General features: G+C 51.2%; 2 protein-coding genes across 6 annotated transcripts in view; one reads left to right on the top strand and one right to left on the bottom strand.

Annotated features, from left to right (window-relative positions):
• SYN1 (synapsin I) overlaps nt 1-8,021 on the top strand; it is a 41,999-nt gene extending 33,978 nt beyond the window's left edge. Inside the window, exons 6-13 of one of the 2 annotated variants that reach the window (XM_069464393.1) lie at nt 1,889-1,951; nt 2,712-2,854; nt 2,946-3,020; nt 3,118-3,220; nt 4,760-4,906; nt 5,238-5,325; nt 5,416-5,995; nt 6,906-8,021. In XM_069464393.1, coding sequence (XP_069320494.1) covers nt 1,889-1,951; nt 2,712-2,854; nt 2,946-3,020; nt 3,118-3,220; nt 4,760-4,906; nt 5,238-5,325; nt 5,416-5,995; nt 6,906-7,041 — 1,335 coding nt within the window. In that variant the 3' untranslated portion in view covers nt 7,042-8,021. The remainder of the gene's footprint in view (nt 1-1,888; nt 1,952-2,711; nt 2,855-2,945; nt 3,021-3,117; nt 3,221-4,759; nt 4,907-5,237; nt 5,326-5,415; nt 5,996-6,905) is intronic. The other variant, XM_069464394.1, reaches the window with a different exon arrangement.
• Nucleotides 8,021-19,351, bottom strand: ARAF (A-Raf proto-oncogene, serine/threonine kinase). 4 transcript variants are annotated; one of them, XM_069464397.1, is made up of 16 exons: nt 19,305-19,328; nt 17,198-17,352; nt 16,931-17,034; nt 15,364-15,466; nt 15,121-15,278; nt 14,910-15,008; nt 13,460-13,616; nt 13,330-13,357; nt 13,099-13,244; nt 12,797-12,999; nt 10,847-11,023; nt 10,709-10,755; nt 10,060-10,178; nt 9,722-9,853; nt 8,825-8,959; nt 8,021-8,596 (listed from the first exon to the last, which is right to left on the bottom strand). In XM_069464397.1, the coding sequence occupies exons 2-16, from the start codon at nt 17,291-17,293 to the stop codon at nt 8,462-8,464; spliced, it is 1,839 nt and encodes a 612-aa protein (XP_069320498.1). In that variant the 5' UTR covers nt 17,294-17,352; nt 19,305-19,328; the 3' UTR covers nt 8,021-8,461. The 4 variants fall into 4 exon arrangements, with proteins under 4 accessions (XP_069320498.1, XP_069320496.1, XP_069320497.1 ...); XM_069464395.1 differs by lacking the exon at nt 19,305-19,328 and having other exon boundaries at nt 15,121-15,275; nt 17,198-17,348; XM_069464396.1 differs by lacking the exon at nt 19,305-19,328 and having other exon boundaries at nt 13,460-13,601; nt 17,198-17,348.
• Between the last annotated feature and the right edge of the window lie 1,797 nt (nt 19,352-21,148).

Below are 21,148 nucleotides of genomic sequence, written 5' to 3' on the forward strand. Positions count from 1 at the left end.
GTTCTACATGCCTTAGGAAGAGGAGAGGCCAGATTCAAACCCGAGGCTTTCCAGGGGATCCCGGAGTCAGAGTCCAAAGCTCCCTGCAGGCACACATGTGTGGGCACACACTTACACACGTGCACAGCACTGTGTTCAGGCTCAGGTCCAAAAGAAACAAGGACAGTTCATGAAAAGAGAGACCTAGAAACCTCGGGGGGTGGGGGGAGGTATGCGTGTGTATGCACAGCTTTCTGGTGTGTTATATATCCATTCCTGAGAGGCAGGTGTGTGCCTGTGTTTTGTGTGTTGCTTCTGGAATTCTGTATCTGCCTCAGTCAAGCGGGTCTAGGTTGCATAAGTGACCGTGAATGCCTTGTTCCCTTCTGTGCTGTGTGCATGCCTGAGGGGCACTGCACAGTCCCGCCTTGGCATTGTTTCCCTGGCACGCTGCCCAGAGGACCCCCCCATCCCCTCGTCCCATCGTCATGCCTCTCAGCCCGGACCGTGATGACGCCAGTCATTTGGGAAATGAGGAAGGGGGGGTGGTGCAAAAGAAGGGCAAGGCCTGAAGGTCAAACGGTCACCCTGAGTCTGCGGGCTTCCTGTGCCTGTCGGGAACTGGGAACCACCACCGCCCCAGCAGCCCCTCCGGGAATGCCATCTCTCTACCTTGTCAGCGGGAGGGAGGGCCAGAGGCACTCTGCGCATGCAGATGTGCTATGATGGGGCTGGGGTCGTCCCACCCAGTTCCCCCTACCCCACCCAGGGTCAGGGAGATTTGATATGTCCTCCTCCTCCTCCCCCCCCCGCCTCCTCCTCCTCCTCCTGAATGTGTGTGGGGGGGCAGTGTCCAACAATGTCTGCACACTTAGGAGAGTTGTGTCTCTGGTTGTGTTGTGTGTATGTCTCTCTGTGTTGTATATATGGCAGGGCATGTTGTGTGAATGTGTCTACATACACTCTTTGTGTGCCCTGGAGTGTGGTGTGGGTCTGTTATGGGTCTCAGTGGTGATGTGGATGCTTGAAAGTGCACACCTCTGTATGTCGTGTAGGTCCCTCTGTTTGTTGTGCGTGTGTCTAGGAGTGTTGCATGTGTGCTTGTGTTGAGTAAGGGTCCAGCCGTGTGCACCTGTAGAGCTGTGTGTGCCTCAGTGTTGCACGAGTCATCCTTTGTGTTATGTAGGGACCCTGACTGTTGTGTGGGTCTGGGCGAGAGGAGGGAGCCTGTGTGTGTGCTCAAAAGTGTTGATCGTATGTCTAAGTGTTGAGTGTGTGCTGCCCAGGAGTGCTGGCTGCTGTCCCCTGCTGTGAGCACCCGGCTGGCTGAATGGCTGCTAGGGTCTCTGTGCAGCCTCAAAGCTAGGTGTTCTTTGAGCCTGTGTTGGTTGTCAGTCTCAACGTGATGGGCATCTCTGGGTTTAGTGGTGTAGATCTGAGTTCCGAGGGTTCCCATGTCCCTAATTGTTTATTTGTGTGGATGGGGCTGACATGCAAGGCTTGGCTGAGGGGTCCAGTTGCTACATGCTCACCACCACACCCCCATACACACAGACACACTCACCTCGTTATCATCCATTCACTGTAAAAACAAACTTTCTCTTTTCCGGAAAACTCCCCCACCCTCAACCCAGGCCTCTGCCCAGGAAAGCAGGGGCGGGAAGTCTGGGACTCGGGGTGGGGGTGGGGGGGTGCAGGGAGGAACAGGCAGGCAGGGCTCTGGGTTTGATTCTGGGTTCAGAGGAGCTGTGTGACCCCTAGCTGCTGTCTGCCCATCTCTGACCCACCTCTTCTGGGAAATGGTTCGTAATGTGGCTCCCACTGGATGGGGTCCCCTCAGCATCACTCCCGGCCCTGGAGGTCAGCCCTCCTGCCCTAACCATGCCTCTTCTGCCTTTGCCCCCACCAGCTCAGCAGCACAACGTACCCTGTGGTTGTGAAGATGGGGCACGCACACTCGGGGATGGGCAAGGTGAGTCTGTGGCTGGGGTGTGTGCGTGCATATTTGTACAGTGCATGCTCCTGGCACTGCATGTAGGTAGATGTGCATTTGTGTGACACACACCAGTAATTCTGTATAATTGCGTGTCCTGGGGTGTTTTTATCTGTTTGGATTTTTGTTTTCTCACATTCGGCTGAGTTTGTCAGGCCATCTTTCTATGGTGCATTCAGGCAATTTTGTGTGTCCTGTTATTTTGCTAGTGTATCCAGCACTGGGTTTGTGTGTACACGCATGCCTGTGTTGAACACACACAATATGGCCTTTTATATTCTAGGGTCTTGGGGTCCTGCATGCTTCCCATCCAATTTTGTCTCTGTGTGTACATAGAAAGCAGACTTGTAATTTGTTTGAAAGTGGCTAAGCTTCTGTGTGTTTGCATATTCTATGTACAACTGATTTTGTGTCTGGGTACCCATATTTGTATACTGTATACACAGTTTTTTCACAGCTTTATTGAGATATAATTCACACACCATACAATTCGCCCATTTAAGTGGACAATTCAGTGGTTTTTAGTATGCTCAGAGTTGTACACACTCAACTTTGTGTCCTTATGTACATGTACAAAACAGGAGACCCATAATCTTGCATGCTTGAGTGCCTTGGCATGTCCACCTAAATTCTGTGTACTCACTTCACCTGTGTGTCATGTGTACATGCCCCCAGGCACCCCTGATCCCCACTGCTGCCCCATCCAACCAGGCCCTGATCCCCACCCCCACCCCCACAGGTCAAGGTGGACAACCAGCACGACTTCCAGGACATTGCAAGTGTTGTGGCACTGACCAAGACCTATGCCACTGCCGAGCCCTTCATTGATGCCAAATATGATGTGCGTGTCCAGAAGATTGGGCAGAACTACAAGGCCTACATGTGAGTGGAGAGACCAAGGCCCAGGGAGGGGTCCCCTGTCCTGCCCCATGCAGCCAAGGCCCCCCTGAGCCTCTGCTCCCTTGTTCCCCAGGAGGACGTCAGTGTCAGGGAACTGGAAAACCAACACTGGCTCTGCGATGCTTGAGCAGATCGCCATGTCTGACAGGTGGGTGGCCCGCACTCAGGTGGGGGCGGGAAGGGAGGTGGGAGCCTGGCTGCCCGGGCAAGGCACTGACAGGCTTCCCTGCCCCTCTTCTTGGCAGGTACAAGCTATGGGTGGATACATGCTCAGAGATTTTTGGAGGACTGGATATCTGCGCAGTGGAAGCACTACATGGCAAGGATGGAAGGGATCACATCATTGAGGTGGGAGCACCTGGGGATCAGTGGGACACAGGGGGAGGAACGGGTGTGAGGCAGCAACACGGCAAACTGTGAAGCACTCCGTGACTTGAAAGGTCCTCAGCAAACGGCCATGTGCTTAGTAAGCTGTAAAGTACCTTGTGAACGTTACAAGGGGACATCTATGGCAAATGGCAAAACACTTGGTAAACTCTAAACTGCTCTGTGATCTTGGACCTCCTTGGTGAATATCAAAACGCTTGTTAGACTATAAAGCGCTCTGTGAATGGAGACATCTTGGCGAATGGCAAAGCGCTTAGTAACCTTTAAAGTGTTCTGTAAACTGGGCCAACAGCAAAGCACTTTGTAAAGGACAAAGCGCCTAGCAAAGTATAAAGTGGGGATCAGCAAATATTTTCTGTAAAGGAGCAAACAATACATATATTAGGTTTTATGAGCCACACAGCCTCTGTTGCACTACTCAACTCTGCAAAAGCAGCCATAGACAATATGTAAAAAAATTAAGTGTGGCTGTGTTCCGATAAAACTTATTTTATGGACACTGAAATTTCAATTTCAGATCGTTTACACATGTCATGAAACCTTTGATTTTTTTTGACTGTTACGAAATAAAAACCCCATCCTCGGTCAGGCGCGGTGGCTCACGCCTGTAATCCTAGCACTCTGGGAGGCCGAGGCGGGTGGATCGCTCAAGGTCAGGAGTTCGAGACCAGCCCGAGCAAGAGCGAGACCCCGTCTCTACTAAAATTTGAAAGAAATTATCTGGTCAACTAAAATATATATAGAAAAAAATTAGCCAGGCATGGTGGTGCATGCCGGTAGTCCCAGCTACTCGGGAGGCTGAGGCAGTAGGATCGCTTAAGCCCAGGAGTTTGAGGTTGCTGTGAGCTAGGCTGACACCACGGCGCTCACTCTAACCTGGGCAACAAAGTGAGACTCTGTCTCAAAAAAAAAAAAGAAACAAAAAAAACCCCATCCTCAGCTCATGGACCATACAAAAACAGCCAGTGGTTGGCCGGGCGCGGTGGCTCACGCCTGTAATCCTAGCACTCTGGGAAGCCGAGGCGGGAGAATTGCTTGAGGTCAAGAGTTCAAGACCAGCCTGAGCAAGGGCGAGACCCCCCATCTCTACTAAAAAAAGAAAAAATTAGCCGGGCATGGTGGCACATGCCTGTAGTCTCAGCTCCTCGGGAGGCTGAGGCAGGAGGATCCTTGAGCCCAGGAGTTTGAGGTTGCTGTGAGCGAGGCTGACGCCACGGCACTCTAGCCCAGGTAACAGAGCAAGACTCTGTCAAAAAAAAAAAAAAAAAAGAAAAGAAAACCACACACACAGGTGGTGGGCTGGATTTGGCCTGTGGGCCCAAATTTGCAGACCTCGGCTCTGAAGCACTTTCTAAGCTATAAGGTATCCTGGAAAAGACAAACCTTCCTCATGGTGCACAATTAGTGACTCTCATAAACTGGAGCTCATTTCCCCATTGTTACTGTCCCCCCACTCACACCTCCCGCCTCTCCCCTCACTGATCCCTCTCCCTCCCCCAGGTGGTGGGCTCCTCTATGCCACTCATCGGTGACCACCAGGACGAAGACAAGCAGCTCATCGTAGAGCTTGTGGTCAACAAGATGGCTCAGGTCCTGCCCCGGCAGCGACAGCGGGATGCCTCCCCTGGCAGGGGCGCCCACAGCCAGGTCAGGCCCCTTGGTCATGCCGTGCCATTGAGCAGATAACCAGCAGGCTAATAGCATCGCCCTTATGCACACGCAGCTGTGACTTATGCACACAGGGCTGCGATTGCCAGTTGTTTAGAAACTTGATGAACAGCTGCTGCCCAGACTTCCCTGAGTGCCTTGGTATCCCTCCCCTGGGAGCAAGTCCCCCACCCCACAACCCGACATCCCCTCTGCTCTGCCACAAATGAGGCACACCCAGCACACAGGGAACCTGTGTCATTATGACTGGCTGATGCTCCACTGGCTGGTAACTATTTTTAACCTCTCCTGCTTGATTCCTCTGCCGCAGACTCCGTCCCCAGGGGCCCTGCCCTTGGGCCGTCAGACCTCCCAGCAGCCCTCGGGGCCCCCAGCTCAGCAACGACCCCCGCCACAGGGTAAGTGAGGGCCCGGCTTTCTCCGGGCCACTTGGCCCGCCACCTCTCACTTGCTCACTCTCATGTGTGCTCTCTCTCTCTGTCCACCAGGCGGCCCTCCACAGCCGGGCCCAGGCCCCCAGCGCCAGGGACCCCCATTGCAGCAGCGCCCGCCCCCGCAGGGCCAGCAGCACCTTTCAGGCCTTGGACCCCCAGCTGGAAGCCCCCTGCCCCAGCGCCTACCAAGTCCCACATCAACGCCCCAGCAGCCCGTGTCCCAGGCCCAGGGTCAAGGCCGCCAATCCCGGCCAGTGGCGGGAGGTCCCGCGGCGCCTCCAGCAGCCCGCCCGCCCGCCTCCGTGTCTCCCCAGCGCCAGGCGGGCCCCCCACAGGCTACCCGCCAGACATCTGTCTCTGGTCCGGCTCCACCAAAGGCCTCTGGGGCCCCACCGGGTGGGCAGCAGCGCCAGGGCCCGCCCCAGAAACCCCCCGGCCCCGCTGGCCCCACACGCCAGGCCAGCCAGGCGGGCCCCATGCCCCGCACTGGGCCACCCACCACGCAGCAGCCTCGGCCCAGCGGCCCGGGCCCTGCCGGACGTCCTGCCAAGCCGCAGCTGGCCCAGAAACCCAGCCAGGACGTGCCGCCACCCGCCACCGCTGCTGCCGGGGGACCCCCGCACCCCCAGCTCAAGTAAGAGAATCCCTACAGCAGCCCTCGAGTTGCTGCTCACAGAGCAGGCCCCTGCCCAGTAGGGCGGCCCTAGCTCCGGTGCTCCTCAAATCCAGGTCCTATCCGGCTCCCAAGAACTCTGCAGCCTGAGCCAGGCCGCTCCCCCAAGCTTTCACTCCGCCCGTCCAGCCCGGGCGTTTGGTGCCAGAATCCCAGAGAGACTCTGCTTTGGGTTTGGGTTCCTCCCCACAGGCCCTAGGAAAGTCTCCTCCTGTCGGCCCACCCCAGGCACCTCCCAGCCCATTCCTGAACTCTTGTCATTTCACTCCTCCCAGTCCGTCCTCATACTTTCCTTAACAGTCTGGGGGCTCGTTTCCGGACTATCCCAGATCCTTCTGGCCCATCCCAGTCTCCCCCCACAAATCATCTACCATTCTCTTCCCCGCCTCTTCTGGTCCATTCCAACTCCCACCCCCCAGCTCAAAAGTCCTCCCTGCCCCACCCAGCTGCTCCCACTTAGGTTGACTTGCCCCCACCAGCCTGTCCTTGGTCCAAGCCCCTCCGCCGCCCTCCTAGACTCCTCACCCTTAGACTGGAAACCTCCCTGCTCCTCTTCCCCTTTGTATCAAACTAGAACGCAAAAAGATTCTGCCTAGGACTCTTCCCATTAATCCCACACTCCACCTTGGATCTAAATTCCCCAAGCCTGTTCCAGATCCCACCTCCCTGGCCCAGGGCTCCACCCACTCTGAGTCCTCCCAGCCTTGAGAACCTGTCAGGGTCCAGGTGGCGGGTGGGAAGGTCACAGGCACAGCCCCAGGATCAGAGGGGCAGGGCTGGGGCCGGGCCTGGGGTAACATTGTGTTTCTCTCCCCTTCCTCCCCTACCTCTTCCCCCCTTCCTCCCATGCCTCCACCTTGTCTCTCTCTAGCAAATCCCAGTCTCTGACCAATGCCTTCAACCTTCCAGAGCCAGCCCCGCCCAGGCCCAGCCTTAGCCAGGACGAGGTGAAAGCTGAGACCATCCGCAGCCTGAGGAAGTCTTTCGCCAGCCTCTTCTCCGACTGACACCCCACCCTGAGAACCCCCAAATCCCTGGGCAACCCCTCTCTGGGCCCTGAGTCCACTTCTCACTTTTGGAATCTCCAGATCCCTTGAGAACCCCTCTACTGGTTCTCTAAGATCCCACTTCTCATTCCTCAAGACCCCCAAGTCCCTTGAGAAACCTCACTCCTGGTCCTAAATCCAATTCTCACATTTGGAATCCTCAAGTCCTTTTAGAACCCCACTCCTGGTCACCTCGAGATCTACTTCTCAGTTTTAGAACCTCTAAATTCCTGAAGACCTCTGCTCCTGGTCCCCTCAGAGGGCGCTTTCCTTCCTGGAAGCACCCAAATACCAGACAACCCATTTGTGGCCCCTAATACCAATAAATCCCCTCCTGGAACCCTGAAGTTCCTGGAGAACCTTGTTCCTGAATCTCTCCAGCACACCTTGGTCCCGATGAAAATTTTCCAAATCCTCAAGAAATTCCTACCTTTGAGCCCCTTCCACAGATCTCCCACTGTCTGGAGATCCACATCTCAAATGCCACCCACCACCCAGCCCCACAAGGATTTCCCTTCGCCCACTCCCCTCAAACCCACTCAAAACCTTGGGAGCTCTTCCCACTTCCAGGACCCCTCGGTTCCCCCAGGGACCCCTCCCCAGTTTCCTGCCTCTGACAGCTGTCTTTAAATATGCAAACTCCAAACATCCTCCCAGAATCCTTTGCACATGGAAGGCCAGTGGTCTCCCACTTCCCCACCTTTTGCCGTGATGTCTGTGTCTGTGACTGACGTGGCCTCCTCTTGTGCCGTGCTTGGCATATGTGGTCCTCGTTCATTGTGCCGCCTGTGGTGATGCGTGCAGTGACGCTGTTTGTGTGGTCCACACCTCCCCCCCGCCCCCCGACCTCCACTCCTTGCCTGGACTCACCCCCACCCCTCAGTGGCTCTGAACCCCAAGAGAAGAGTCGGGAAACAAAATAAACAAGCAAAGGCCCAGCAGAATTCTGTGCTTCTTGGTGAAGAAAGGGGGGAGTCCTTGAATGGCAGGGGAAAACACAATGGGGACCCCCAAATCCACATGGGGTGCTGGGAACCCCAAAATCCAGTGGAAGGCACATCAGGCACAAATTCCAGAGAGGTTCTGAGTGGAATCCCTGCCACAAATCCCAGCCATTGGAGATGGAGGAGCTCCCAAAATTTAGAAGTATCTCCAAAGCCAAGAGGAAACCAAATTATGGAGAAGGCAGGAGTCTCGGTCTTTGGGGATCTCCCAATTCCAGAGGAACTGAAAAAGCACATGGGGACCCCCTCATCTCCCAGGGTGGGGGATGGGGGATCCTGAGGCAGTATCAGGGCAGAGACGGAACATTGATTGGTTGGTGGGCAAGGCTCCTTGGCGTGGTGGGCTGAGATTGGCTCCCCGGTGGCTGGGGTGGGGCCTAAGGCACAAGGCGGGCTGCGCTGAGTAGGCAGGCAGGCAACTCATCGGCCTGGGTGCGGTGCAAGGAGGGTTCAGAGGCACTCCGCTCAATCTTGGGGAGTGACCGTTGCAGCAGCTCAATTGTGGCCAGGATCTGGGGGCAGATGGGAGTGAGGAGGGGTGTCCTGAGCCACATGGGCAACCCAACACCCCCAGACCCCAGCCTAATGGAGAAACACACACACACACACACACACACACACACACACACAGTACACCTCTGAGCTTTGAACACAGTTCACATTCACAGCTGCCACCATCTCAGTCTTCCTCCATCTCAGAGTCCCCCACCCAAGGTATCCGGCCCTTCTACCCAGCCCACCTGGGGGAAGAGGGGTCGCTCCTCCCGCTGGAACTTGAGGCAGTCAGACAGCAGGCGCCGCATGGCCTTGGGGCAGTTGCTGGAGATTTTGCTGAGGTCCGGGGACAGATAGCCACGGCCCACCATAAAGATAATCTGTCAGGGGAGGAAGGGGGTGATCTGGGCTCTCGGGCTGGGAGGCCCAGGGAATTCACAGTCTTGAGGGATGTAGAAGGCTCATTTTTGAGGAATTGGGGTGCTCTGGGTATTGGGACTCAGAGGATTCTGGGTCTCTGAGGACTTGGGAGGATTCTCTGCTTACAGAACAGATGAATTTAAGTTTGGGGTTATTAAGGATTGCAGGTGTCTGGGGCCCAGAGGATTATGGGTCCACAAGTTTCTAGGGGGCTTAGGGACCTGGAAAGTACTGAGTCTCAGGGAAACATGGAGTTCTGGATCTGGGGGGAGCTTACATTTCTGTGGGGGTCTGGGGCCTAGAGGTCCATGGGTCCATGTGGCCTGTAGGACTGTGAATGTTCAGGGCCCAAAGACTTGGTATCTAGAGAATCCAGAGTTTCTGAGGATCTGGGAAGTTCTGGGCCTTGAAGGGAGAACTGTTCAGAGTCTGGGGCCTAGAGTATTATGGGTACCAGGGCCCTGAAGCCTGCTGGATACCCAAGGCCTGCGTGATTGTGGGTATCTGTGAATATTCTGGAAGCACAAAGGGATTCTGTTTCTGGGAAAAATGGGATTCTGGGCTTTGGGGGATTTTGAGTACCCAGAGGACTGTAGGTGTCTAGGGGTCTAGAGGGCTTCTGGGTATTTGTAGGCCTAGGGGCATTCAGGGGATTCTGGACTTTGTGGAGGCCTGAGGGGATCCCTCAGGCTGGGGAACCATGGGTAAGGTGTATGGCTCACCTGGTCACGGCTGCCAATGTGGCTGTAAGGCAGTGAGCCGGTCATGAGCTCGTAGAGCACAACCCCATAGGCATAGACGTCCGACTGGAAGCTGTAGGGGTTCGGGTCCTGCATACGGATCACCTCAGCGGCCTATGATAAGCCAGACCGGGCATGGGGACCACAAGGGTCAGCAGTTGGCTGGCCCACAGTCCCAGATCCCACTGGCCACACTGGGCACAACTCGGAGCCACTCACACCTGGCACAGGCATCCCTGTTCCTACCCAGCCCCACATGTCCTAATCCAGGAAGGAGCCCATGTCCTCATGTGACCTCTGTCCTGCTTGGCCCAACTCACCATCCATAGCACAGAACCTGAGGGCTGTTCCAAGGGCTGGGCCCCACTCCACCGCGTCTTCACTGTGGCCAGGCCGAAGTCACCAATCTTCACTGTGAGCCCCTCGTGTAAGAAGATGTCCGCCAAGGTCAAGGACCACTACAGGGACTCCTAATAGCCATGCCTCTCACCTTGACTGAGAGGTTCCCATTAATACCCCCACACCAGTCACGCCTCTCACCCTGACCAGGAGCCCCCCAATGTCACGCAAACTATCCATAACCTTGACTTGGGTGGGGTGCTCCAACTAATGCCCTCCACACTTGACTCCACTGTGACTCCTGACCAGGAAGCCCCTCTAATGGCACCCAAACTCACCACGCTTCTGATGGTGATCAGGAACCCCCATAATGCCACTCTACAACTGCCACACCTCAGACCCTGACCAGAGTCCCCAAGAATAGTACCTGAACCAGCCACACCTCTGACTCCTAATCAAGAGACCCCCATTAAAGCTCCTGACCAGCCATAGCTCTGCTACCTGGCAAGCAGTCATGTGACAAATACCCCTCCCTCTTCATCCCCAGAACCCCCCATAGGTGCCACCTCTCTAAGCCCTCACCCTGTTTGATGCTTCCACCCCAATCCCAGCCCAGGGACAGGCAGATACTGTTAGACTTCAGATCTCGGTGGATGATGTTCTTGGCATGGAGGTAGCTGTGGGGTGGAGGCAGCGGCGAATTGGCTGAGGGCTACCTCATCTCCCCCACCCTTTTCCCCCTCCCACTCCCCAGGATGGGAGGCTCACTCCATGCCCTGGGCAGTCTGCCGAGCCACATCGATGAGCTGGACCATGTCGAAGCGTGTGTCGGCCACGTGCAGGTGGTGGTAGAGGCTGGAGCCTTCACACCATTGTGTGATGATGGCGAATCCCGGCCGGGTCATGAAGCCCATAAACAGCAAGATGTTGACATGTCGTGTCTTCCTGCAGGCAGAAAGGGCAGTGTCAGGGGTGGGGAGGAAAACCAGCAACTGTCATTGACTTACTGAGCATCAGGAATGGCGCTGTTCACTGCCTTCTGCCATTCATTTCACCCTGTCTTTGGGGGCACTCAGGACCAGATTGTTGCCAGATTCCATGAATTTGTGAGATATGTTTGCTGGGCTATGATTCTCTGCTGAGGGCTTATGTATGGAGCTTCCTCATCTGAATCTCCCAACAAAAGCAGGAGAGAAAGATTGCTGCCTCCACCCTCTCTGCCTACCAGTAGCACCTCTAATCATTACCACCACCCCCACCTCTGATTCTGAACATTACCTGGGCCTGTGACCATTTTACAGATGAGAAAGCAGAATATCAACCTTCTTCATTCATCATGTATCAACATAATATTGATAAATGCAGGGTAAAAATATTGATAGCATGTGAAGATTATAGCTTGTTAACCACCATAAGAAACTCAGAAGTAGATAGCTTGGAGTCTGGACTCATGTTATATCCTGTGTTCAAATCCAGGCTTCACCAGTTACTCATTGTGCAACCTTTGGTTAAGACATTTAGCCTCTCTGTGCCTCATGTTCCTCAAAGTAAAACTGTGATAATTACATTAGCTACATTATAGGGATGTCAGTAAGTATCTGTAAGGTGCTTAGAACAGTGCTAAACACATAGAAAGTGCTCAGAAAATGTGCTGTTATTGCTCCTGGGTACCTGGGTCTATCTCATGGAAACTCTGTCATGTAGGAATCGTTTTCCCCTAGTTTATGAGAAAACCTTCATTCCTTATGGAAGTATTAACCACAGGTATAATGGTAACACAAATGCAAATAACATCAATGATGCTCTGCAATTGTGCTCATGTCAGAGAGGATAACAGAGCACATGAGGACTTTCAATAATGGTTAGAATATGGTCAAAATACTAACAGGGTGGAAAAATAATGCGCTCAAATCATTGCCATTTCACAGAGAGAAATTAGGAATCAAAGTTTTCTTACTATGACATCCATTATGAGGATAAATGTTAAAGCTCAAGTAATAGTGATGACATCGACTCTGATAATTGTGCCCAGTTAACAGAGGGCAAAAGCCCAAGCTGACATCCCCAGGAGTGGTAGAAACTGTACCTATGTAGTATGTAGGGATAGAGTACTACATCACATGGTAACTACAGTCCCAAAAAGGGAACACCTGGGCTTCTCAGCATGAATTAATATACTATTAATTACATAATTATAGCAGTTATAATAATTAAGCAATGATTACATTATGGTAATTATAATGATACTGTTCTTTAAATTAAGGCATTATTATAATTAATGAATAACAGGAATGCAACACGATAAACATAACATTAACGATGCAGCACAAACAGAAGGGAAGGAAGGACACAAGCCTTCCTGGCGACAAGGTCCACTAACATTATGCTCTTCATGCAAGTGCACATAAGAACGTGAATGATGGCCTACCCCCAGCCCAGTTCACAGCACGCAAATGAGAAGACTCACAATTTGGAGGCAGAGCCATTAATTAACATCAATACTAACCCAACACAAACAATAGCATCATCAGAGATCCTCTAAACATACCCATTTCCTAGAGGGGAAAGCGACATTCTTGAGAGACAAACAACTTTGGATTATGGCTAACACCACAAATGCAGATGACATTCAAGAAGCGCTCTGAGCATGGCCTATTCTCAGAGAGGCGCCCAGGCCCTGCCTGCCACCCCCCCATCCAGGCACACGTGCGACCTCACCTGAGCACCTGCATCTCGTTCTTGAAGGCCTGGGCCTGCTCAGCTGTGGGTTGGGCCACCTTGAGCACCTTCACGGCCACATCGCCATGCCACCGCCCGCGAAACACGGTGCCAAAGGAGCCCGTCCCGATCCTCTTCAGCAGCTGCACCTCAGTGGGTGGCACCTCCCAGTAATAGCCTGAGTCCCGGTACCCCAGGTTCTTCTGTGGGCCAGACGGGTGGCATCTGAGGGGCCTGCCCACATCCCTCATCCCACGTCACTCAGCCTGTGGTGCCCCCTAAAGGCTCCCCCTTGAGCATACCACTTTCTTCTTCTCATCAGCTAAGGACTTCCGCTCTCGCTGCTCCGATGGTGACTTGGAATGTGGGGACTTCCTCCCCGAGGACACACTGGCTGGGCTGGGGCTCCCCCGGGGGGCTCCATTGCCGCCACCTTTACTACCAGCAGCTGCGGTTGTGGAGAGGATGTGAGTGAAGGCGAGTGGGTGGGGCGGGGGTTGGCGGGGGACAAGGTGTAGGCATGGGGGGCTCACCATCAGTGCTGAAACTCTGGGCAGTGAGCTAGAAGAAGAGGGACAGGAGTCAAAGAGAGGATGTGGAGGCCAAAAGGAATGCTCTCCCCTCTGCCCAGTGGTCCCCTTCATTGCCCCCCACGGCACCAACCTGGCTGAGGTTGGAGTCCATGGGGGCTGTGGTGCTGACCATATGGACGTTGGGAGTGGATGTGGAGCGGATGCGCTGGAGGGGGGCGTTGGCTGGGGCAGGGAAGGGGAAGTGCTTCGGGTCGCGGTGCTGGGTGCGGGGGCTGACGGGGGAAAGGCTGTGAAATCACTGTTGAATGAATCAGAGAACCAAGAAAGCCCCCCAACCCAACCTCCAGCCATGAGCGGGCATTTAGCTCACACAGAGCAAATGTCCACTGGTAGTACTATTATTCATTACTTTAAGAAACATTTATTGAGTGCCTGCTGTGTGCCACATACCATTCCAGATGGTAGAGATAAAACTGTGGACAAAACAACAGTTCAAGCCCTTGTGGAGCTGATATTCCAACAGAGGATGAGAGGGAAAAAAAAGAAATATATAATATGCCTGATGGTGATTGGTGCAATACAGAAAAACAATAAGGTAAAATAAGGAGACAGAAAGTATCCCCGAGGGTGTCAAGAATGGCTTTTCTGAGGAAGTGACATTGGAGCAAAGGCCTAAAGGAGGGACAGCAAGTCACACAGATAGTAGGGAAAGGGCAATATGTAGTGTTTTATAATTATATATTATAAAAACATGTACTATTCAAATACATTATATAATATGCATGATCCATATTAAAATGGCAATGTTTTAAAATATACGTATATGTTATACATACATGTTATACATATGATATGTTATACATATTATAGCGTTACAAAAATATTTCTTAATGTGCCCTTCACTATCCTGAAATGAAATTCAGAGGTAATTAATCCACATACACCCATAATTAAAAATAATAAAATAACCTAACCTTACCTTTTTATATATTATATAAATATGTATATTCTATATAAGAATATTGTTAATACATGATACAATAACATAAATACACAACATAAATATGCACATTATAAAATATACAATATATATTAGAGCAATATTTTAATATAGATATATTATTGTTATAATATTTAACATATAAGAAATAAAAGGGAAGTAATTTATTATAAAATAATATGCATTTCAAAATGGAAAGGCTTGAGTATGGTTATACTGGAAGAATTAACAAAGTAGTTAGATACTTTTATATATATATTTGTAATTTATAAGATGAATTGATTATTTACTGTGTACCAGATCCTATTCTAAGCACTCGACCTGTCTTAACTCATTTAATCCCTACCAGAACCCTATGTGGTAGAAAGTGTTATTATCCTCTCTTTACAGATGAGGAAACTGAGGCCTAGAGAGATTAGGTGGCTTGCCCAAGGTCCCACAGCTCCATGCCCTTACTCACACTGGTAGGTGCTCAATAAATGTTTGTCAAATAAATAAATGAATAAAGTATGGCTTGTGGTCTACAGGGGCCCCCAGACCTTTTTCTATCCCAGTAGCCCTTTGGATAAGTCATCCCTACCTGGGACCCTGGGGGGTTAGCGGCTCATTCAGGGGGCGGTTCGAGGGAGCCTCATGCTGTCTGGACCCTCCGGACAAATCCTGGACACTGTGGTAGATCCTTGAGGACATCAACGGTATAAAGGAAGGGGACATGGGTCAGCTGTCTATAAGGGCCTCATAGCTGGACCTCTGTCTTTCTCCTCCCCCCACCCACCCCAGGCTGAGCTCACTGTCGGCGGTTGGTACTCATGTCGACACAGACTGTGGGGACCTTGGAGGAACAATGCTGGTGGAACTTGTAGCCACAGGTTTGGCAGCGGAAGCCATTGAACAGAAACTTAAGGCAGAAGTCACAGAACGCCAGGCTGAAGAAGGTCTTCCGTACCTGCTGCCACAGAGCAAGGAAGGTTGAGGCCTGGTCAAAGACCCTCCCCGCACACACAGTGTGCCCCCACTGTCCACCCTGCACTCACAAAATTGTGCATGGTCAGTGGGACGTCTTCAAGGACCTCGACAATGAGTTCCTCGCCATCCAGGGGGGCAATGGCCGTGTCCCAGGCAGTGACTGTCTTTCGCCTGCAGAGGGCATGGAAGGGAATGAGTAGAAGGATGGACAGAGGCCAGGAAGAGACATGGAGCCCCCAAAAGTCCCTCCAAGCCTGCCATCCACGGAGTAACATTTGGCATGTTTAATTCTCATCACAGCAACTCTAGGCATTAGTCACTCTCCTTGCCCCTACTTTATAGATGGGAAAACAGGCTCAGAGGGATTAAGTGACTTGCCCAAGGCCACAAGGGTAATGAGTGGCAAGACAGTGTGAAGAGGCCATGCTCTTAACCACAAGGTGAAAAGCAAAACAAGCCAAACAACTAAATCTTAGAAGTGATAAGTGAGCTCCTGAAAAGGGGCTGATGAGGCACTGAAATAACAAATAAAACGCAACGTGTGAATTGAAGAAAAAATTAAGGAACCCCAGAACAGAGGAATAAATGGAAGGGCAGCAAGGCCCAACAAGGCAGACAGAGAATGGGGACTCTGAGGAAGGAGAGAGGTGATGAATTAATCAAATAGTGAAAGAATAAAATAGATGAACTCTGGAAGGAAGTGATGGAGCATGGTGAGGACTTGGCGGCCAAAGAGAAAATGAGTTGCTGACCTTATAGGCCAAGAAACTAATGAAGTGACTGACCAAAAGATGGATGGACTCATAGATTAACTGAACTACAAAAATCCCCCCTTATCTGTGCTTTCACTTTCCACAGTTTCAGTTACCCATGGTCAACCGTGGTCTGGAAATATTAAATGGAAAATCCCAGAAATAAACAATTCGTAAGTTTTAAATTGCACACCATTCTGAGTAGTGTGATGAAATCTTGTGCCGCCCCACCAGGGATGTGCGTCATCCCTTTGTCCAGCAGATCCACGCTATGTACACTGCCCGCTGTTAGTCACTTGGGAGCTGTCTCCGTTATCAGACGACTGTCTCAGTATTGCAGGGCTTGTGTTCAAGTCATCCTTATTTTACTAAATAATGGCCCCAAAGTGCAAGAGTAGTGATGGTGGCAATGCAGATATGATAAACAGAAGCCATATACAGTGATTCCTTAAAGCGAAAAGCTGAAAGTTCTTGACTTAAGCAAAGAAAAAAAAAATCATATGCTGAGGTTGCTGAGATCTATGATAAGGATGAATCTTCTATCCTTAAAATTGGGAAGAAGGGAAAAAAAATTCATGTTGATTTTGCTGCCGCACGTCAAAGTGCAAAAGTTATGGCCACAAGGTGTGATAAGTACTTAGTTAAGAAGGAAAAGGTATTACATTGGTGGGTGAAAGACATGAACAGAAATGTGTTCCGAATGACAGTAATAGAGTTCGGTACTATCCGCAGTTTCAGGCATCCACTGGGGGTCTTGGAGAATACCACAGATAAGGAAAGGACTAGAGACTAAGGGAAGACGAATGGAAGACTTCACAATGACCCCGAGGAGGGGATGGGAGGTAAGGCACTCAGTAGGTAGGCATGGGGCTGCCACACTCACCCCTTGATGAGTCGGTAGACCACGCAGCAATCTTGATTGAGACCCCGCACCTTGAGGGCCTTATCTAGAGAGTCATAGACACTCATGCCATCCCGGACAGTCACCTGTGTGTGTGCAGATGTAAAGGTTCTCAATGCCCAACAGAGGCTCCAGCTGACACTCCCATCCCTCTGCAAAGGCCTTCCCCCAGCCCTTGTCACCCTTCTATTCCCAGAGTTACAACTGGGTCCATCCACAATCCCTGACAGTTTTGCCCATAGGACTCACCACCGTGCGTTGCTTATTGGGCAGGTACACTTTGACGGTGCCCACTGCCCGGGACGGCTCAGCCCCATTGGCAGGGGGGCCCCTTGGTGGCTCCATGGAGCCTAAGACTTTGTCAAGATGGGTTGAGGTGGGGCTGGGCAGGTGCCATGGGGCTCCTAGGAGAAGACAGACAGAGGAAGAATTCAGAGGTCCAATAATGATAGTCTGGAAACAAAGTGGCAGGGGACAAAATAAAATTCAATCTCCAGCCATCTATGAATGAAGAGATAAAGGAAATGTGGTACATATACACAATCGAATATTACCCAGCCATAAAAAAGAATGAAATCCTGTTATTTGCAACAACGTGGATGGAACTGGAGGACATTATGTTAAGTGAAGTAAGCCAGTCACAAACAGACAAATATCACATGTTCTCATGCATACGTGGGAGCCAAAAAAAAAAATTGAACTCCTGGAGATAGAGTAGAATGATGGTTACCAGAGGCTAGAAAGGGTAGCAGGGAGGGGGATGATGAGGAGATGGTTAATGGGTACAAAAATATAGTTAGATAGAAGGAATAAGATCTAGTGTTCAGTAGCACAATAGGGCGACTATAGTGAACAATAATTTATTGTATATTTCAAAATAACTGAAAGAGTGGAATTAGAATGTTCCTAACATAAAGAAATGATAAATGTTTGAGGTGCTGGATATCCAGTTATCCTGATTTTATCATTACACATTGTATGCTTGTATCGCATGTACCCCATGAATATGCACAATTACTTTGTAGCCTTAATAATTTAAAAAATTGTAAAAAATTCTATTTCCAGGCTCCCATAGCCCAGCACAGTCTAATTTCCACACAACAGCCCAAAAGATATTTACACCTGAGGTCCACCCAGTCCCTCCTCTGCTCGGACCTTCCTGTTGCTTGTCTCACTCAAGTGCCCAGGTCTCAAATTCACTACACAGGCTAGGGAGGGAGGGCAAGGGGGACACAGTGGGAGGCAGCACACACTGTCCTGGAGGGTACAGGTGCACAAAAGACTCTGCTGGGGCCCCATGGGGAAGTCAGCACACAGTGCACTGAGGTGTCAGGTACATAAAGGGCAAGAATGGAATGTCCTGGCTTTTTAATGGAGAAGGGGCGTGGTTACGAAACACTGTGGTGAGCAAGGAGTCACAGACAGGGTGGTGGGAAACAGGATCATCAGATATTGCCCTCAGTTTGGAGAAAATGGAGGTTGCACCAAACATGTTCTTAAAGGGTACTGTGGGCATCCCTAAGCCTCGGGGTGTAATGTTGATGGCAAGACCACAATCACTGTGTTAGGTGGCTAATGGAAGTCACAAGACTGTGATGACGGACTCATAGGGGGTCACCAAACACTATGCTGAAGGGAAATGTAATAGGGGTCACTAGGGAGTATAATGGGGAGAATAGCAGATAATGGGGGTCTCCAGACCTTGAGCCAAACGGAGGTGGTAAGGGTGGATCACTAGACGTTGTCATGGGGAAAGGAAAAGGAAGTTAATGGTGCTGAGGTGAGAAAAATGGAGGTAAAGAGGAGACTCCAAAATTCTCCCTGACAACCAGTGAGGGGTCACAGACGTATTACTGGTGTAAACTGAATGAGGGCTCATGGAAGGGGGTTGGGGAGGGCTGAGGAGGAGTACCGGGGGAATCCTCAGACATTCCCCTAGCGGGTCAGACATTGATCCATAAGGAAACCAGAGAGAAACCCGCGTCTGCATGCGCTCCCGGAGTTGATAAGGAAGGGTCATCAAACACTTTAAGGGGGTTAAGACGGAATCGGGGCACCACACACCCCAGCCGAAGCCCCATACGGCGGGGTACAGCCTACCGCAGGGCTAGCGGCCCTGCGCAGGCGCGCTGCCGCTCGCGGCGGGCGAAACCATCTCCCGCAGCCTATTCCTGCCTACCCACCCCACCCCCGCTGTCGACGATGGTCTCGCCCCGGGTCAAACCACTCCTCCGGTTCCGGGCGGGAGGCGCCGGAGCCTAGGCGCAGCCATCCCGGAGCTGAGCTTTCGGTTCGGGCTCCCTGCCCGTGCTCAGCGGCCGCTCCAGAAACCGAGCCCTACCAAGCCCGCCCTCACCTGTCACGCTGCTACAGCCACCGCCGCCTCCATCTTGGGCCTGTCTTCTTGTTGCCCCACAGGGCCCGCCTCCACCGCCCTTCGGACTTTCACCGTTGGCTTTGTGGGACCCAGCCCTCCATCCTTATTGGATGAAGGTCACGCCTGTCAAGGCAAGACCGGCGGAATGTGGGTCCTGTTCCGGATTAGGAGGGGCTGCCTGAAACGTCAGGATCTGAGGCAAGTTCGCACGTCCTGACTCGCGCAGGCGCAGTCGGGGCGAGACTTGCGTGCCAAGGGCTTTAACTCCAACTGTGCCGTGGAGGAATAAAGCAGAACTTTTTATGGTTATTTGCGGCTGACCTTAGAAGTTGAGGGACCTGGGTGGGGAAATCCTTAACTGCCCTTTTTGGGCCAATGCCCTAAGCACCCTTTTAGGATTTTTCCTGTCTCAGTTTTACCATCTTTGAAATGGGTTGGAATCAGACCAAATGATCTGCAATGTTTACCGTCTCTAGGAGACTGTAGTCACAGTTTTTGTGACAGCGGGTTTCTGATGTGTCAAGGCTGGGGCTCTGGCCCTAGAAGGGGTGGCCTGCTGTTCTGGGAGGGTTCCTTTAGGAACGGGGTTGATGAGGATTTTGAAAGACTAGTCTAGGTGGCCAGGCGAAGAGGGAAGTGTGGACCTGGAGTGGAGCAGAATGCCGGTCAACGTGTGGAGGTATTGTAGGGTAAACGCGAATTTTTAAAAATTGAATTTTCCCTGCTGTCAAAAAAGAGACTTTCCCGTTTCCTTTTTCTTAGAGCATTTCCTTTAAGAAACTTGTCATTGCAAGTTTTTTCTCTGTCCCTTTGAGATATGTGTAATTTAGTTTTTCTCACTCTCGCCCAGGCTGGAGTGCAGTGGCATGAACATAGCTCACTGCAGCCTGGAACACCTGGGCTCACCGCAGCCTGGAACTTTTGGGCTCAAGTGAGCCTCCTGCCATTACAGGCACGCGCCGCCACATCTGGCTGATTTTTTTTGTTATCATTATATTTTATAGAGACAGATCTTGCTATGTTTTGTTGCCATGTTGCCCAGGCTGGTTTCAAACTCCTGGTCTCAAGGGATCCCCTCGCCTCCCAAAGTGCTAGAATTACAGGCGTGAGCCACCAAACCTGGCAGTAAATATTTTTAAAAGCCAAATAGGTCTCTTGCCAGTTTTACAACCCTGGACCGTTTGTTTTTGTTTGTTTGTTTGTTTGTTTTGTTTTGTTTTTCTTAAGAACCTTGGAGCCATCTCCTTGAAAGATAAACATCAATGGAAACAGAACCTCTGTCTCCTGTCTCCATGGGAATTTGGTCTAGGTACCTGGTTCCAAGTTGTTACCTGCTTGTCATAGAAATATGAGTTTTAGTTTTCCTTTGGATAAAGGTAATTAACTAACACATGGCCACCCCAATTACCAGGTGAATTTGGGATGAACTATGTGTACCAAATGGTGCTGTCACGTTCTCTTACTTGAACACAAGTTTATTTTGAGAATATGTATGTAATGTGTTGTATCTGCCTGCTATATATAAAAGGATTAGATTTCTTTCTGACTTCAAAATTTCTTTAGTGGATTGCTTGTGATGCACATCCCAGTCTGTTTTGGTGCTTATTCAGTAATGAAACTTTTTCATTCTTTTATACTTTGTGGAGAGAATTCACTGGGTTGGCATGAGATTTTTCTTTTCAATTATTTCCCCAACACTATGAATGGCCTGTTGTGTTTGAAGTGACCACATTCTCCTGTTTGGAAATTCAGCATCCCTCTGCAATGAAATGGGAATGATCAGAGGAAGGTCACTAGGTGAGGGGGGCTCAAAATGCTTCAAC

This window comes from Eulemur rufifrons, chromosome 30, assembly GCF_041146395.1.
Source record: "Eulemur rufifrons isolate Redbay chromosome 30, OSU_ERuf_1, whole genome shotgun sequence".
Classification (NCBI taxonomy): domain Eukaryota; kingdom Metazoa; phylum Chordata; class Mammalia; order Primates; family Lemuridae; genus Eulemur; species Eulemur rufifrons.

Bases quoted from the DNA above. Each gene is read 5' to 3' on its own strand.
- ARAF (XM_069464397.1), bottom strand. From the start codon at position 17,293: ATGGAGCCACCAAGGGGCCCCCCTGCCAATGGGGCTGAGCCGTCCCGG. The intron at 15,009-15,120 runs GTGAGCTCAGCC...GATGTCCTCAAG, and splicing joins ATGAGTACCAACCGCCGACA to GATCTACCACAGTGTCCAGG. The intron at 10,756-10,846 runs GTGAGCCTCCCA...TCCACCCCACAG, and splicing joins CAGACTGCCCAGGGCATGGA to CTACCTCCATGCCAAGAACA.